The sequence below is a fragment of the Anarhichas minor genome, unplaced genomic scaffold, assembly GCF_050575085.1.
Source record: "Anarhichas minor isolate MPS153535 unplaced genomic scaffold, ASM5057508v1 ptg000080l, whole genome shotgun sequence".
Taxonomy (NCBI): Eukaryota; Metazoa; Chordata; class Actinopteri; order Perciformes; family Anarhichadidae; genus Anarhichas; species Anarhichas minor.
In genome coordinates, this window is record NW_027466526.1 from 1,732,075 (window position 1) to 1,749,165 (window position 17,091).

Below are 17,091 nucleotides of genomic sequence, written 5' to 3' on the forward strand. Positions count from 1 at the left end.
TGGTGAGGCTGATGTGAATGTGATTGGTTTTTCAGTTATTTGGACACAAACCATATATTAGACGAATTCGATTTCGACCAGATGATGACGCTACCTGGAAATCTAAGAAAATCACAATTTATCCTGCATGTGGAGAACATGAATGTCTGAATGTTGGCAGTCCATCCACAGATGTCAAACCTTGTGGTTGCACAGTTAAGTAGTCGATGAGATATTTTTCAGGACAAGTGAAAGCTTTGACCTGCTCCTAGATAAAAAGCCGGGGATCATAAAAGTAACGTGTGCAGCCGTGGAGCCTTTGGATCCAGTGAGTTTCTTCCTACAACATGGTTTCATAGCTCTTGTCGGATTTATTGTCTCCGGTATCTTCATTTGTGAGGAACAGAGGATCCTGACTGACGATGTCTTTTCCACAGAAATAACCCATGAGCTAATTAATATCACAAAAGATAGGCTTTGTCAAACAAATATTCAGCTTTCATAGTCAGCTACCAAATGCTGGCAGCATGTGAGTCGACTGCACAAGCCGAAAAACCCTCCTGTTGGTCTCCTCGTGTGAAGGGGGTCTTTGCCGAAGGACGTTGGCTCTGCAGCCCAGCATGCCTCACCTCTTGAGGGCATGATCACACATCCTGTTGCTGAAGTGGCCCTTCTCTACTGGCTGCTGTTAATTACTCTGTGCCTAAGAGTCTCTTGAGTAGTCTTAGGCTTTGAAGCACGAACAGCAGAGTTAGTAAAGTGCAAGAGCCCAGTGGAGAGCCAGGCTTACGTTATCTGGGGACACGTCTGTACGAGGGAAAGACGGCTTCTATGACTCAGATGTACGTATGTTAATGTTAAGGTGCAGTTATTTTGTCTTACGTAAGAGTTGTTTTGTTTTTCTTTTAGACATTTTGCTGCAACAATGATCCGCACGGACCGAGCGCAGCGTTAATCTGATTGTCTGCTGCGTTCTTGTTGCTTCATCTGATCACCTTCCTCCACAGATGACGAGATGTAACGGACCGCCCAAATATTAATCTGCACAGACGAACAACTTCACTAGACAAGCTGACCGAGACATGGCAGGAAAAAAAAAAAGTTTCCTCTCCTCCATCATTTCATTCTTTCTGCTTGTCTTTACTTTTCTGTCCTGACTGACTCAACTCTGCAGAATGTTTTCATTTCCCCTGTGGGACCACACACACACCTGCTAGTCCTCCACTAAGCCTCAAAAACCATTCCGTAAGCATCCAGTGCTGCCTCTGTCCATCTGTCCCCTCTCTTCATTTTCCATCCCTCTATTCAGAAAGTGAGTGGACTGGCTGAGTGGCTCTCTGTCATCTCTGTCCCTCTGCTTTTACAATTTATGGTTCGGAATTAGTTTATCAAAGAAGAAGAAATAATAATCGCTGTTTTTTTTTTTAAACACAGTTCAAATGTTCAGTCAGATTTTCTGCCTCCATCTGGTTCACCAGAATGATAACATACACACAAATATAATATCAATATCAACCTGCAAAACAATAACCCACTTCTGTTGCAACACCAACATTAGTTTGGAAGTGAAGAGAAAGAGAGTGGTGGTGCAGTTGTAGGAAAGACGGGATGGAGGAGAAGCCTCAGAGAAAGACCTGCTGAGCTCCATTCTGAGACAAATGGGTTTGCTAGACCAACATTGGGTGCGTTCCTTAATCTTTCAGAGCTTCCTCGCTTTACTTTTCCTGGCTTAGAGTTGGCCGTGGTCTGTGTTTACACCAGCTGCCAGTGCTGCTCTCTGAGACACACTGCCTCCCGGTGGAATAAAGCTGGAACTGAAAGCACTAGAGCTGCAAAAGTTGAAAGTGAAAGGGCTCCGTGGTGTAATCACTACCTGCACTGACCCAGTAGGTTATGATGGGTTCAGTCTAAATGCACACAGGTGCGATACCAACTTGTACTTCAATTAACAGGCAGATGTATCGCAGATCAAACAGCACTTTCTCAGCTTTTAATTATTGTTAATGTGTTTACGGGACCTTGGTGTTATTTGCAGACGGGTCTACGAAGCAGTGAGTGTCAGTGGACCAGTGTGCCTTTTAAGCTGTGACGTTTTTCCCTCTTCGATAGGCGTTTCTGCTTATTTCTACCAAAAGGAGTACGAGTTGCAGAGGCAAAGGTGTGCAATGGTCATGTCGAAGTGTAAGGTTCCGGCAATGGCTTTACTGCACTGCACATTTGAATGCGGGCTCTACCAGGGAGCCAGTGCTGTGAATGGAGAAGTAGAGAAGTCATATCTCTGGTTCTGGTATCGGCTAAACATTCACATCCTGTCAAAGTTGACATTTAATGACTACATTATTCCATGCTGAATGAGGCAAACAAGTCATTGTTAATGTATTCATATTTATTGACGGTGCGGTCTGTTCTGTAGAATAGAACACTTCAGTCCCTGAACAGAAAAGTTTCTTTCCCTCTTTACTGAAAATAAACAACTTAATTCCCTGTATTTTTGTTCTACCGTTACAGTTCATCTTTAAAAAAAGAAAAAGTTAGCATGACTATATGTGTTGCATACATTACAATGTAATAACAGTTCCCCCTTTGAGGTTAACACAAACTGAAAATAAATCAACATACTGTACACATGTGTATGGCCCTACAGCAGGAGTACTGTTTGTAATAACTTACATTCAGATGATTCAGTTTGACACAGAAAAGCAAGCACAAACGCACACAACTCCTTCTCATTTCAGTCTTAGCACTTGGTATAATTTTTAAGCACTATAAATTGTTTCTCACCCCAAATGTGCAACCGTTATGGCAGCATCAATGTACTGTTAGCGTGTACATCTAACTGTACCCTTTGGAAATGTCTGTGTAGCTACTAGCGCCGGAGAAATGTTTATCATTTAACCAGAACATAAACTGTCCAACGAAATATGACTCAAAATGTCAGTGCGACTGTTAAAAACATAAATACAATCTGCAAAGGTCCCTTCACTCAAACATCTACAATGGACATTCAGTTGTATGTGTGCTTCTAATAACCCAAATACTTAATAAATATATTTAATGATTATTAATCTCCCACTCAATATCATGGACTAGTTCAATCCCTTAATCATTAAGGACTTCAATAGATCACTGCCGGCATCAGAGCCGGCCATTTTGTCCATTCATTCACTGTCAGTCGGACAAGCAGTCACCCAGTCTCAGTGTCCGACTTCAGACTCTAACGGACACCTACATGATCAGCATGAGGGTGCAAGGGATCGATCTTAACAGTGATGCTCTCTTTTCAAATATAGCCGAGTAAGATTTACATAAAGTGTGCTAGATGTCTGGGTTGTTCCCGAGAGTGGGTCAGTGGGTCAGAACTGGGTCAGTGATCCCAAAAACCTTCCTTCAGCAACAAAACTGTGATAAAAGCTCAGTCTCTCGCTCTTAAAACCAACATTTGGATATTTCAAGTTACTCCTTTTTACAGTTACATTCAGAAACATACACATTTTCATCATGATTAACATTGCTTTTTTCCCCCACCCACAAGCTTGTTTGATTTCGACAAAATAAATTGTATGCGGTCAGTATGTATGCGATGGATGTGATCCAGGTTTAAAAAGCGAATCTGTCAAAACAAGTTTAGTGTTTTGTGCCGGTCGGGCCTCTTGCTGTCTGTAGTCACAGTGTTTTAACGGGCGTCTGTGTAGCTGGACCTGTTCTGCATCACCGTTCATATGCTACATGTCCCTGTGGATTTTAACTGAAGGGGATGCTTCACCCAAACTCCATAGGAGACAAAAACAGACAGAAATGAGAATATGTGGGGACCTTCAGCAGGTTCAGATGCAAATACATTAATCTGCACAGTTGTTCTCATGCACTCTCTCTCTCTACTGCATTAAAATGATTAACTAATCAAATAATACAAATGCAAACTCCATACTCCAATGAGATACAGTATGTTGGCTGTTAATAGGCACATAGGAACAGTGAGTCACAGTGAGATCGCACATTAAAGTCCCAATCTGGATTCTAATACATATTACATGCAGAGAGAAAAAAAAAAAATAAGAGTTGCTGGTAGAAAATAATCTCTAGGGCCAATGCTACTGCATGTGACAATTCCATTTAACTCCGGAGCAATTAAGGACGTAAACATACCACAGTGGCCCGAATTTAAGGTGACAATATTTTGCACTTTGAAATTAAAAAGGTAGGAAAACTAACCATGTTTGAATGTGTTGCCACATTTAAATAAAAATACAGTAAAGTATGAAAAAAATAAATATATAAGCCGACCCTTACATTTAGGCTCCGGTAATAGACTAGCAGCCCTCTTAACTATGACTGTATCTCTCTTTTGTTGTCTTCCTGGTTAGCTTTGACATTAGTCTCTCCATCCTTAGTCTCAGCTCCAACACTGAGGTGACATGACGCATAAAACAGTCACTTGCTTCACTCTGACAAAGTTTTCACAAGTGTCAAATATTTAAAGGGCTGTAGGATTTAGTGCCATCTTGCAGTGAGGTTGTAGATTGAAAATGATATTCCATTTCTGCCAATAGATTCAACTAAATCCTGCACTCTGGTCCTTAATTAAAAAGACCAAAATGAAAAAGACCTTTTTTCTGCCGTCAACCTGTTTTATAGAAGTGTTGGTTATGATGGTCTTTTTGTGTTGCAGTGCCCCGGCAGAAACTTGCTATGAAAGCGACATGAAGGCGACAAACAACCTTTGTCTGAAGCAATGAACTGTCACCTTGTATCATTTGGGTCAGCACAGTACATTAAATGCATATATTGTTTTTGTTTTTTAAAGTGCATTATTCAGGTTGAGAAGGAAAATGAGACCGAAAAAAGTGTTGTGGGAAAGCTCTGCAGTACTTCCACCAGATTGGGCCTTTAATATTAAACTATGTATGACACAGCATATTGCATATGCAATACACAATTACAATGGGCACAGAGGAAGGCAACATACTCCATCATCATTAGTTTGGTCTGACAGCATACGAGTATAAAACAGTGTAACAATGTCAACCACTACTGGGGACTGGACTGGTTAGGAGAGCGGACTTAGTTTAGTTGAGTCTGTAGGTGGACTGCACTGCTGTTCATCACTCTAGCTGTTTGGTCTGTGGATAGCTGAAGGATGTCTATATAGTCATAAGGGTATTTGGTTTTGAAAAACGTTATGTTTGCACATGTGTAATGCTGTATGTGTATGGTACTGTAAAACGTGAGTTGCAGTGTGTTGTAATATGAGCTAATACACTGGATATCTCCCGTTATGTCCCAGCTTCATCGTCGCTGTGTTGGTCGTTGCTTGTTAAATGCCACAGTCCGTCGCTTGGCCGGGTGCGTCTCTGTTTTAACTCTGGTGTGACCGTTTCCAGTTCACATAGTGTCTGTGGTATACAGGCCAGTGTGTGATTTGATTGCACTTTGTCCATTTCCTGTGTGTGCACTGTGTGTTGGGTATGTGGGGTTTGCATCGTATGCGGTATGACTATCTCTGTGCTGGGGGGGCCTCCCGGGTCTTTCATAGCCATACTGGCCCCGACCATGGCAGGATAGCTTCGATTCCTCCTGAGCCCTGCATTCAAACCTGGAAGCCCCCCACCCAGTGCACTGTTCCCCAGTCCGGAAGTGCCAAAGGGGGCCAAGAGAGTACTCCCAGATGAAACGGAACCGGCACGAGAGGAGAGGGTGCGGAAGCGTTTCAGTTTGTCCACAAGCTGCAGGTTCAGCTTCTCCGTTTGGCCGTCGTCATCCGCTTGCTCCCTCTCCGCCTCCCCGAGCACTTCCCTCAGAATAGTTCGAGCTGGCTTAGAGGCGAGGAAGGTGTCATAAAATGGCGGGTCATCAGCGGAAGGGCTGAACTGAAAAACTGGGCGGTTGGTGGTAGAAGAGGCCGATTTGGAACGAGGGGAGTTCGGGGGGATGGAGGGCTGGAGGAGGAGGGTGTCTGGCCGTTTCACCAATCGCCTGTGTTCAGTCTCCTCCGGTACGCCGACGCTCCGCTGCGCCTGCGCTCCTCCCACGGGTGTCGAAGCTCCGCTGGCATCCAACCCTCGGTCCCAGCTGCGAGGATCGTACACCGAGGCAGAAATCCCGTGCTCCAGCAGGAGGCGCACCAGGCCCAGGGAAGTGCTGGTGGTCTTGGTGGAGTCCCTGAGGTTGGTGGAGGACTCCGCCAGTGAGAGGGAGAGAGAGAGGCGGCGTGGGGTGCAGCAGGGGGTGTACGACGGTGTGGGCGGGGAAGAGAAGGGAACAGGAGAGCAGGTGGGGGTAGGGGTGCCGATGCAAGCGCTGCTCTGACAAGAGGCTAGAGCTGAGCTGGAGATGGAAGAGTGAGGGGAGGAGAAGCGGGATGAGAGAGAGGGAGGAAGTAGCGGAAAAACAGGGGGCATCGGGTGTGAATGGAGCAGGAGAAACAGAAATGAGTAGACATGAGTTAGCAAGTCCTCTTACTTGGCTTTTAGTGACAATTAAGACCATTTATCGACAACCTTGAACATAGCCATGCAGGAATCAAACCTGTCTCCTATTTGGGACGTTTGGGGCTCATCCATGTCTGCATAAAATCACTTAGTTATCATTTAAAATATGTTATTTGTCACTGACCATGGGCCAAATTTGGTGATCAATAACATTTCTTAAATGGCAACCCCATTCAGGAGCATCAAGGCTTACAGACACATTTACAAACAGACTATTTACCACACAGTAAGTCAAATATAAGAGCGCATTAATGCAAAACAAACACCAGCTGATCCAGCTGAGTCAGGTGTATTCACGTGACCTTTTTTTGATTCAAAGTAGACCATTGGTGCCTGATGCCAATTATCTTTCCCCACCCAGTGCTGTGAACAGTTTTGGGTCCGGTGTTCAGACGGCTGCTGTTATCCGCTTCAGGGGTGAGTTAAGTCTCTGGTCCTGGGTCCTCACCCACAGTGGGTCCTGTGTTTTGGGTGCACCAGCTCGGGTCTTAAAGTGTAGTATTGCTTGTTGTAGATGCTGAATCCCTGACATTGGATTGCCAGGGGCCAGCTTTGAATTCAGACAGGGGTTACAATATCCACCCACGTACATCTAGTTAGGACCAGATTAAAGTCACATGATCACCATGCTAGATGTGGTCAAATTAGATCAGATGATGTTCACCATATACAGCAAGAATGAGCGTCCATGCTCACATCTCAACAGAGTTAGATTTGATCAGTGATTGGAGTCACAGCACTGTGTCAGAAGCTCGATTGTTAGGTAGGGACATGTTGAAAGTGATGCGACTATTTGGGGATTTAGGGCAGACTGCTGATGTTATTCTGGTTTACACACCCGCACACACACACATCCAGTCTTTAGGAATGCACTCCCATGCATTGCCTCACCCATGTGCACCCCCCCAGTGGATGCACTCAATGGGTCGGCTCTACTCCGGCCATGACAACCACATGGTACAACTCCACTTCATCTTCCTCATCACATGACCTGCCAAGGCCAATCAGACGGCAGGGACACAGAGAGTATGAAGTCAGCCAGGTGCTCTGGCATCAAAGTAGCCCTGCCTCAAAATCTATTGGAGGGGAACAAGAGGGGGATTTGCTCCTTGGCTGAGAAGCGGCTTGATTTACAGAACACAGTGGGGAGCCGTTACGACAGTAAGTCGTCATTCATTTTCTATGTAAAGGCTTCCAATGTTTACAGTGGATATAGAAGCAGCTCTCTCTCCTTAATGTGCCATTTGGAAAAAAACTTGTATGCAAAAATAGAATACAGGTAGGAAAATTACTCAAATTGTTGATAATAAGAGAACACTAAACTCATTTGTACAAACCATGGACTACGCAATATTGCAGACATTCTAAAGCTGAATACAGTACAACAGTAATACAAAAGTACTCTGCTATTGAAGATGTTTACCTTGGGGACACAGAGGTCAGCTGGTCAGAAGGGTGGAGAATCCTGCAGGTGGTGAAGGTGTATGTGGAGCTGGTGTTGGACATACTCTTGCCTGGGAAATGAACTAAAGGAGAGAAGAAGAGAACAGAAGAGATGCGAAGGCGGTTAGTGCTGAGACAAGAGGTACCAAGCAACGCTGCTAAAACACTGTACACAAAGCGGAGACGAAAATAGACCAGAATTGCAGTATGAGCCCCAAGCTAAAGCACCAGCATACATTAGCTCCCTAATTTCTGAAACAGTGACGTGACGATGGGGTGTGCGCTGTGGGCACCCAGAGGGAGGCATTTTAACATTTGTTATGATATTCTGTTGCTCACAATGACTCCTGTAGCCATCCCGTTCATGCAAGCAGGAATTTCATACTAATTACCTTGAATTTGCAAACTCCAACTGAGGAAGCTTGAACTTGTACTGTATTTTTTCATGAAATAAGAGCATCACTACTTGCTCAAGGCAAAAATTTAATATTTCTATCGTCTAAGCATCTGGCATGACTTCCTCCCATCTATTTACTCAGTTTGTATTGTACCGAGTAAATAGATGGGAGGATGATTAATAAGCAATAACATACTGAAGAAATACAGATGCAGTAAAATAAAAAGCCCACCACAGTTAGATAGAATAGCAGGGCAGTGAAGCTGAAGGTTACCGTCAGTACTATTCTTTTTTAAATACATTGACACCATTCAGCTAGTTTTTTTATTTTCTTCACTAAATATTGTGGGTAAGATAAGGTCAGACCTAAAAGGGGTCTTTAATTATAAAGACCCCTTATAGGGCTGACTGTATTGTATGTTCAGACGAGAACAATGTGTGATCAGGTAATGATGATTTTAGAAGAGTAAGACTGCTGCCAGTACAGCTCAGGGTAGAATATGCCTCAATACTTGTGTTCATAGATAACAATGATACTTGCTCAGCATCGCTCACTGTGCGTTCATGTTATGTGCGTTCATGTTATGTGCCTCGAGTAAATAATATTGCTAGAAACACTGGCGTCATGTTGTGGAACAGCCTTCTGTTACACATACAGCTGCTAAAACCGAATAGGGCCTCTAGATGACAATGTCAGTGACATTTTTACTTCAGCCAAATTGTCCTTGTATTTCAAGATTTTTATCATTTAATTTGATATGTCTTGTATTTTATCTCTTAACAGCTTGGGACCATGTAGGGAATGAGTGTTTTTTTTTTTTTTTAAATGTCTGCAATCCATAAATAAATCATATGTGTAGACGAAGGTGACCGTACAAGTCAAGTCCAATATTAACCAGCTATGGGCGTCATGTGTTCATGTGACTCGGACAGCTGCACTAATAACACCTGATATACACGTACGTGCCCACATGCTGGACCCAAGCCATGATATTTCTGTGTGCCTGTGTTTGTGTGGTAAACTGGGGTTAGAAGAAGTGAATTACTATGTATGTAATATTTTCTCAATCAAATTTGAATAAATTACACCAAAACATGAAAAACCTGTGTACCGCAGGTTACGATTGCAGGAGATTGAGATTATTATTTAGAATCTTAAAACACCATAAAGTTGTAGACGTTTTGAAGAGGAAAGCTAAGGTGGAAGATTGGAAAATAAGTTTGATTGGTTGAAATAAAGCAAAGTGTGGCAGCGAAAGAAGGTGTGAACTGAGTAGGAAGACTATGAAGATGTAAGCTGAAGTAAATGAATGAACAAAAAAAACAAAAAACCATGTACTCTGTTTTGATGGGGTTCGATGGCTGCACACACACGGGCTGCCGGTGGGATGGGTGGATGTGCAGGTGTGTGCACATGAGCGTGATCGTGCAGGAAGGGACGTCACATTGGGGTTGTGAGATGTCCAGTGAATGCTTTCCCCAATCCCTCACCCTCCAACCCCTCCTCTTCACCCTCCCTCCCCCTTTATCCCCAATGCTCCAGGGTTACAAGGGTAGACGGATGCAGTGCAGTGACCTCAGCTAAGTGCTCCCTCACCAGGCATACGGTCCTGGAGCTCCTTGAGGTCCACGTGCCCGTTCATCTCGGAAGAAGAGGGGAGAGGAGGAGGAGGAGAAGAAGAAGGGGAGAGGCAAGAGAAGGAAAGCGGTACATTTGCAACATGTCCATCTTTTGCGAGAATCGCTTCTCTTGCCCTGCACATGTTGCCTTGCATTGTTTCTATTTGGCTATCGTCATCGACGTATTTGTTTGTGTTGCAGCAGGCGGACGGAGAAGAGGTAGAGCGAGGCGGATCCATGGGAGCAGAGCTCCCTCCCGACAAGCCGGTGAATGAGTCGCACGAAACTTCGTCCTCCTCCGGTTGGTCCAGGTGCCACGGTTCTTCTTGCTCCTGCTCGTGTTCTAAAGTGCGGAAGCCCTTCGTGACCACACCGGGCCGATGATCCAGCACAGCGCCCATGTGGGGCTGAGCCAACTGCTGCCATGCATGGAGAGTAGCAGAGCCTAGGAGAAAAAAAAAAAAAGGGTCAGAGAAACACTTATCTTACTGTAGGTTAAATGATATCTAAAAGTTGGTATTGGTATACAATTGGTCGGTCCACCAAATAGCTGAGTGCCTTCTCAAGGGGGCTTTTGCACGATTTGAGGAAGGGAGACCACAGCTGTACTCAGTCATAGGCCTGCTTCACTGAACCATGTTTCAGCTAACTGCTATGAGCTTGACATTTTATTACAGTGTCAAATGCTGTAAAAAAATAGTACTATACTGTAGGTAGACATATTGACATTTCTGTTCATTTATATGTTTGAATGTGTAAAAAAAAAAAAATAGACCAAAATATGCTCCAGTCGTTTACTGGCAAACATACTATATATATATATATATATATATATACACACATACAAGGGCAAGCAGATAGAGTGCACGCACACGCACACACAGAGTCACACACACAGTATTGCAGTGACCGTGAATGCCACAGAAGGCAATGTCTTTGTATTCATTAAGCAAACTGCACCTAGTAAATTGGTCTCATTTCAAGTCGAATGAATGGTTGTTTTCTCGTGATACATGAGGGTCCTTTGAGAGACGTCAGTACACGAACTCATAAGACTAACACAAAAAGGATGAGAGAAAAGGGAAGGTAAGAAAATGAGTACGATTTTATTTAAGAAATCATCAATAAAGAAAACAGACAAGTTGAACAGAAAAAGTAGTAAAGTGAAAAAGACAAGACAAAACCTAAACGAGGAAAAGAAAAGGCGACCAAGAGAGGAGTGAAAGGGATGGACAGCACATACAGTAGTATAGCAGTAATGTAGCTAAACAAATCTGTGGATTGGTTTCTCTTCATTGAAGGCTCATACAATGAGAATAATGTCAAAACTATTCATTTTGTCATAATCTTAGGTGAAAGGAAAAGAAAGATTCTAGATTATTTCTCACATCTTAACCAACCATCATTAGACTTGGAATCAAACACTTCCGCATATTTTCTTTCCCACCATGCCTTAAGTGGTGTCACTGAGTTTGAACACTAGGTGGTGCCACAAAACAGAAAATACCTTTGTGACCGCAGTTTTTCACAATTTCTGTCCTTTGGTAGTAGACTTGTTATTTAAAGTCATGCTTTGTAGGCTAGTAATTGCACATGTACAAAAATATATCTTCAGGTTTCAGGCAGACGTTGCTTTTGTTGGCCAACCCAACGATGTTAGGATATGGAGAGAAAATAGTTTCTTAAATGCTCAGTCGCAAACTAAATAATGACACAAATATATCAACAGTTAAACTCTACAAACTCCACAACCAATACAGTATTGATATAATTAATCATTGGATAATAAAGAACTCTATTTAAAAAAAACAAGGTCTAAGAAAACTTTGTGTTGAAAAACAAATGTGCCATTTAAAGTACCACATACTGAATCAGTCACCGCAAAACAAACAAAAAAAAAAAGAATTATAATAATTATATATATATATATATATATATATATATATATATATATATATATATATATATATATATATATATATATATATATATATATATATATATATATATATATATATATATATATATATATATATATATATATATATATATATATATATATATATATATATATATATATATATATATATATATATATATATATATATATATATATATATATATATATATATATATATATATATATATATATATATCCTTTTGTGGTATACATTTCCATGACTGTTTTTCTTGTATTTAAGAAATTCAACAAAAACAAACATTCAAGTCTACTTTGAAAAAGGTATCCAGCACAAAACTATGTGTAAATTGTTAGGCGGTGTTAATGGCTTTTTGACAAACTGTATGCTTCAAATCAGCAGCACAAAGCGGGCTGTCCGTACAAGTCTATACTTCAAACCAGCAGCGTGGCCGTGTGTGTCTGAAGTAAAAAGAGTGCTGGAGATTTAAACTGCCTTCCTGTTCTTCCACCACATCCAGCAGGCCTGTGACTAAAGCCAGCGGAGCTCTGAGGGGAGGCCGCGAGCTCGGCGGGCTGCTCAGCTCCGACAAGCTGGAGCTCCTCTGCAGGGTCTTAGGGTCCCGTGAGGCACTCAGAAAGATTTTGGACTGACTGCGCTGATGAAAAATCAGATATTGATTCTGCTGCTGGTCCTTAGGGGCTTGGGTCTGACTCATCAGAGTGGGACTTTGGGGAGTGTTTAGAAATTCACTATTTGAATTTTGTGCCACGCTCTGGTTTTGATTCTGTTGAGAGTTCTGAAAATGTTCACTGTCGTTGTGCAAGTCATTCTGATTCGGACTCTCTTTGGCATGATGTGCAGAAATAGAGGACTTGTGTCTCTGAGAGGAATAATCACCTTCTAGCGGCTTTACAATTTGCAGCTTATCGGGCAGGTAGGATCTGGCTGACATGGAGTACCCCGACCACACGCTTCCGAAGGAGGGATGTGAACACAGCGACAGCAGGCTCTCCGCCGGTGTGCCCGGGCCTCCACTGCTCCCCTCACCTCCCTTTTCTTCCTCTTTGGCCAGATACGCCAGCTTTCTCTCCCTCTCATCGTCGAAGAAGCGTTTCTCTGAGAGGTAGTTGTCGCGGCGGAGGGACAGACGCCGCAGGGCTGCCTCCAGGTCCCTGCTGCCGGGGGTCCCCGGAGTACCAGGGGGCCGCTTGTTAGAGTCCTCTGACCTGGGGAGGGGACATAGTTGACATTGATTGGCTTCAGTCTCTCTTTGTTTTGTTATTTGGAAAAATCTCAATTACTCATTGTTGTGTAAGATAACAATAAAAAAGCAGGAGCTAATGACTGAAACCAAAAACCTTAGGCAAGAGTTACTAGGCACCAAACAGACAGAAATCCTAACACAAACAATAGAAACACTAACAAACACCAAGGTTACCAAAAGACACAGAAATACAAGAACTATAGTGAGTGGTGTCCCCTTAGTTATTGGAGACGATGAGGAAAAAACTGGAAAGTAATGGCAAAGACAGAACTGAACATCTCAAATGTGCGCTGCAGAGTCCATCCGTCCGTACCCATCGTCTCGACCCTCCAGGATACTGCTAGTCCTGTTGTCCAGGATGATCCCGCTTCCCGTGTCGCTACCATATATGGAGTCGGAGTGCGGCGTGCCCACCCTGCTGGAGAGCCCCGAGGTGAGGCATGATGTCCGATTGGAGCCTGGGATGTTGAGGGGGGAGGGGGCTAGCGATGAACGCTGCTGACGCATCAGGTTCAGGTTTTTCACCGTCTGGAACACTCGCTTAGGTTGCAGTCTGGAGAAACATGATCACATATATACAGATTTATTGACTTGATGGTCCTCATATATATCAACACTGAACATTTCACTATGAAGTTCATCATTAACAACCCTTTATCTATGTTTTCCTTTTAGGGTGAGCCAGGCTCTTAACTGCATGTACCTCTGCTCTTCTACGTCTGGATCATCCATCTGAAGTTCCTTCCTCATGGTGCCCTCTATTTCTGCCGCCAGAGAGTCCTGGAGAAGCAGGTGAAATGATGTTGTAGCAGCTGTGGCCATGGAGATACTGACAGACTGGTTAGTGAAAATAAGCTCACCATTGGGAACAGACCCAGAGAATGGAAACGCCTCGTTGTGCTGAGTGGTAGAGTTTTATTTCTGAGGTTCTTCAGCTCCTCCTGAGCCTCATGAAGCATCTCCATGCACTCTGCATACTTATCTTGTAACTCTTGCAACTGGAGGAAGGGGAAAGACAGATCGAGAGCGATGACATGGGGAGAAATGTAGAGAAAAAAAACTAAGATATGCATGCACAACATGCATGTGTAGTCCTGTTTGGTATAACTTATGTACATGTATCTAATTACTTTTACGTCTTGATTCAAAATTCAAAGAAATCACTTTGAAGAACTGACATTTAAATGACTTAAACGATGACTCGGTTGACCAGCTTTGTCTTGAAGACATTCTAGTTTGCACATTGGACCACACAACAGGACTTGAAATGGGCTTTTAATGATCGTGTCGTATCAGATTAGACATGTAGTGCTTTATTAGTGCAGGTAGTCAGCGGGTTGTGGATTGCCTTACTTCAGCAGTGAGCTGTCGCTGGGCGTCTTTGGCTGCACCTAAGTGCTGAGTCAGCTCCTCGTTCTCCACGGCATACTGCAAAAACCAAAGACGAAATAGGATATGAAAAACACTGTAGTTTAAGCTCTGCTGCATTGCATTGTACACAGGCATTGTTAAGACAAAATATAAATAACTAATGTAACATATCCATAAGAGCTGATATTTGACATTATCAGGATGAGATACGTCGGGGGGTTTTCTACCATCTTGGCCTTCTTCTGGAGGTCTACTATCTGGGAGAGGAGGTGTGTGATCTCCTCCTGCTGTCTGGAGGCGTCCTCAGTCTTCCTGGCAAGCTCTTCAGCCAGAGAGGACATCTGCAGGTTGGCATCACCTGAAACATCAAAAGAATAATCAAAAGTGAGAATCTGCACTAAAAATGGCTCTTTACTGCCTCACTGTCTTTAGAGAGAGAGACACAGGAGTTGACAAATGTAGTATTGAGCATACTGTGGCTTCAGTCAGTCCAATACTCACGTAGTTCTTTGACACAGTCATTGACAAGTTGCAGCTCTTTCTCCTCATAAGAGATAGTTTCTGTCTCCAAATGACTGGCCTGAAGAAAACAAAACAGACAATAATAATCAATACTGTGGTCATTATTAATCACCCCAATACACAACTCTCTCCTAAAAGATATCCAGAAGGTCACGCTTCAACTGTAAGACAGCAATTAAACAAACAGTGTTTCTGCCAACAAACTAATCAACATCGACGTCAACAACATTAACTGAACTGAAGTCTGTTTGATTTAATGTGCACTGTCCCACATAAATAAACAAACAAATGTGAACAATAACAATTTCATGATCATTATTGGTGGTTTGAATTTATTACATGGGGTCTCATCATTTTTGGAAACAATATTTAAATACAATTGTACTTCAATAAGTAATGCAATACAAAGACTTATCGTTCAAACAAAGCAGAGAAGGTGTTTCTTCGTGTTTGCAGGAGCTTATGTGTAAGTGTGTGCGTGTACCTCAGTTCGTAATGATTTATTTTCATCCTCCAGATCTTTGAGTTTCTTCTGCAAGGAGTCCAGGGGGAAAGAAATTGGAGTTGACACATTGTTTTCACTGGGACGCACACTGAAAACACACACACACACGAGAGGGAAACATGTGAATGAGCAGGTCAGTCAATCATCCTGCTATAAAACGGTGTGAAATGCCCATTTTATTCAGTTGTGGTAAAGGCCTCCGTCACATTCTATTGCTATTTTTCCACACAAGAACACTTAAATTCCAATGTTTATCGGCACTACATTCTATTTTTTAGCGAGAGCGAGCGAGAGAGAGAGAGAGAGGAGGTGAATGAAGGGAGACTCACGGTGTGGAGGTGGGAGACTCCCCCTCACTTTCCTCAGCAGCGCTGGTATAGAACTGTAACAGCTCATCTTTCATGGACAAGTCGTGACGCAATTGAGACACCTATATGTGGAAACATTGAAGGAGACAAAAGGAGTTAAAGTAAAGAAAGAGATGGCTACGACTCCAGAACCCATGGAGGACATTACATTGATTTAGCATGTTCTAAGACATGCCTAACTACCTGTAAGGAGCTATAAAAATGACAACGGCCTATATACTTATAAAGAGATTTCCCAAAAACTGTACACACACACACACACACACACTCTTGCTGTGTACCTCCTCTCGCATGTGCTCTACTTGCTCCTCCAGCAGCTCGTTCCTCGCACTGAGAGCTTTGTTTTTCTTCAGCAGCGACTGTCCGATGCGAGCTGCCAACTCCAAGTCACGCTCTTTCTGCAACGAGAAAGTTTTATTTAGTGTTCTCACGGCAAAGCGGTTGAAAACATAACTTATAAGATATTAAACAAATAATTTCACGTTTTAGGAAAATACGCCTATTCTTGCCATGCGTTAGATAAGAGGACTGATAACACTCTTATCTTTGGAGCCGTGCGAGCAGTTTTCCCCGTCTCCAGTCTTTACGCTAAGCTAACTGGCTGCTGGCCCTCGTTACATATTTAGAATTTACATATACGAGAGTATTATCGATCTTACTCGCTGCAAGAAAGTGAATAAGTGGGGTTTCCAAAATGCAAAAGTATTCCTTTAAAACGACGACATTGTAAATGTGTCGTCTAGGAGTAACGTATTTGAAGGAGCAAAGCAAGTGTAAAACATGAACAATAACACCTCAACAAGGTGGGAAAAGGTGGAATGAAGGAAAAAAACAGAGGGTGACAGGAACACTGCATAATGTCCACACGTTACTCAAGGACAATCGGGGTGTATTTAAACAAGAACACTTGATACCTCAACCTCCTATTGTTCACAGCAGCACAGAGCTCTCATAAGTGCAAACCCACCGCAGCAGCAGAACACTCCCAACACTGAACTACTGTAATTAAAAGCTTGTTATGAATCTGTACAAATGACTGCCAGGCGCTCCTGTTTTTCTGTACGTCTTGGTGCAATCAATAACAATTATGCCAACCTTCAAGTGCTGCGTGCAAAGTCCACACCTATTTAGATCAGGATGTTCAACTTAGTGTAACTAAACTCTGAATAGTGGCTATTAATGCACCGTCAACCAAAGGAAGTTAACCTCTCA

At 42.8% G+C, this 17,091-nt stretch overlaps 1 protein-coding gene across 4 annotated transcripts in view; it reads right to left on the reverse strand.

Annotated features, from left to right (window-relative positions):
- Positions 1 to 2,344: 2,344 nt before the first annotated feature.
- trak1a (trafficking protein, kinesin binding 1a) overlaps positions 2,345 to 17,091 on the reverse strand; it is a 42,980-nt gene continuing 28,233 nt past the window's right edge. For 3 of the 4 annotated variants that reach the window (XM_076081375.1, XM_076081376.1, XM_076081373.1), the window contains exons 4-16: positions 16,161 to 16,277; positions 15,841 to 15,941; positions 15,491 to 15,599; positions 14,986 to 15,064; positions 14,712 to 14,842; positions 14,467 to 14,541; positions 13,974 to 14,111; positions 13,817 to 13,893; positions 13,427 to 13,666; positions 12,747 to 13,075; positions 9,905 to 10,372; positions 7,891 to 7,993; positions 2,345 to 6,303 (exon numbers count right to left, since the gene is read on the reverse strand). In XM_076081375.1, the coding sequence (XP_075937490.1) occupies positions 5,253 to 6,303; positions 7,891 to 7,993; positions 9,905 to 10,372; positions 12,747 to 13,075; positions 13,427 to 13,666; positions 13,817 to 13,893; positions 13,974 to 14,111; positions 14,467 to 14,541; positions 14,712 to 14,842; positions 14,986 to 15,064; positions 15,491 to 15,599; positions 15,841 to 15,941; positions 16,161 to 16,277 (3,018 nt within the window). In that variant the 3' untranslated portion in view covers positions 2,345 to 5,252. Of the gene's footprint in view, positions 6,304 to 6,381; positions 7,994 to 9,904; positions 10,373 to 12,746; positions 13,076 to 13,426; positions 13,667 to 13,816; positions 13,894 to 13,973; positions 14,112 to 14,466; positions 14,542 to 14,711; positions 14,843 to 14,985; positions 15,065 to 15,490; positions 15,600 to 15,840; positions 15,942 to 16,160; positions 16,278 to 17,091 lie in introns of those variants that run through there. The other variant, XM_076081377.1, reaches the window with a different exon arrangement.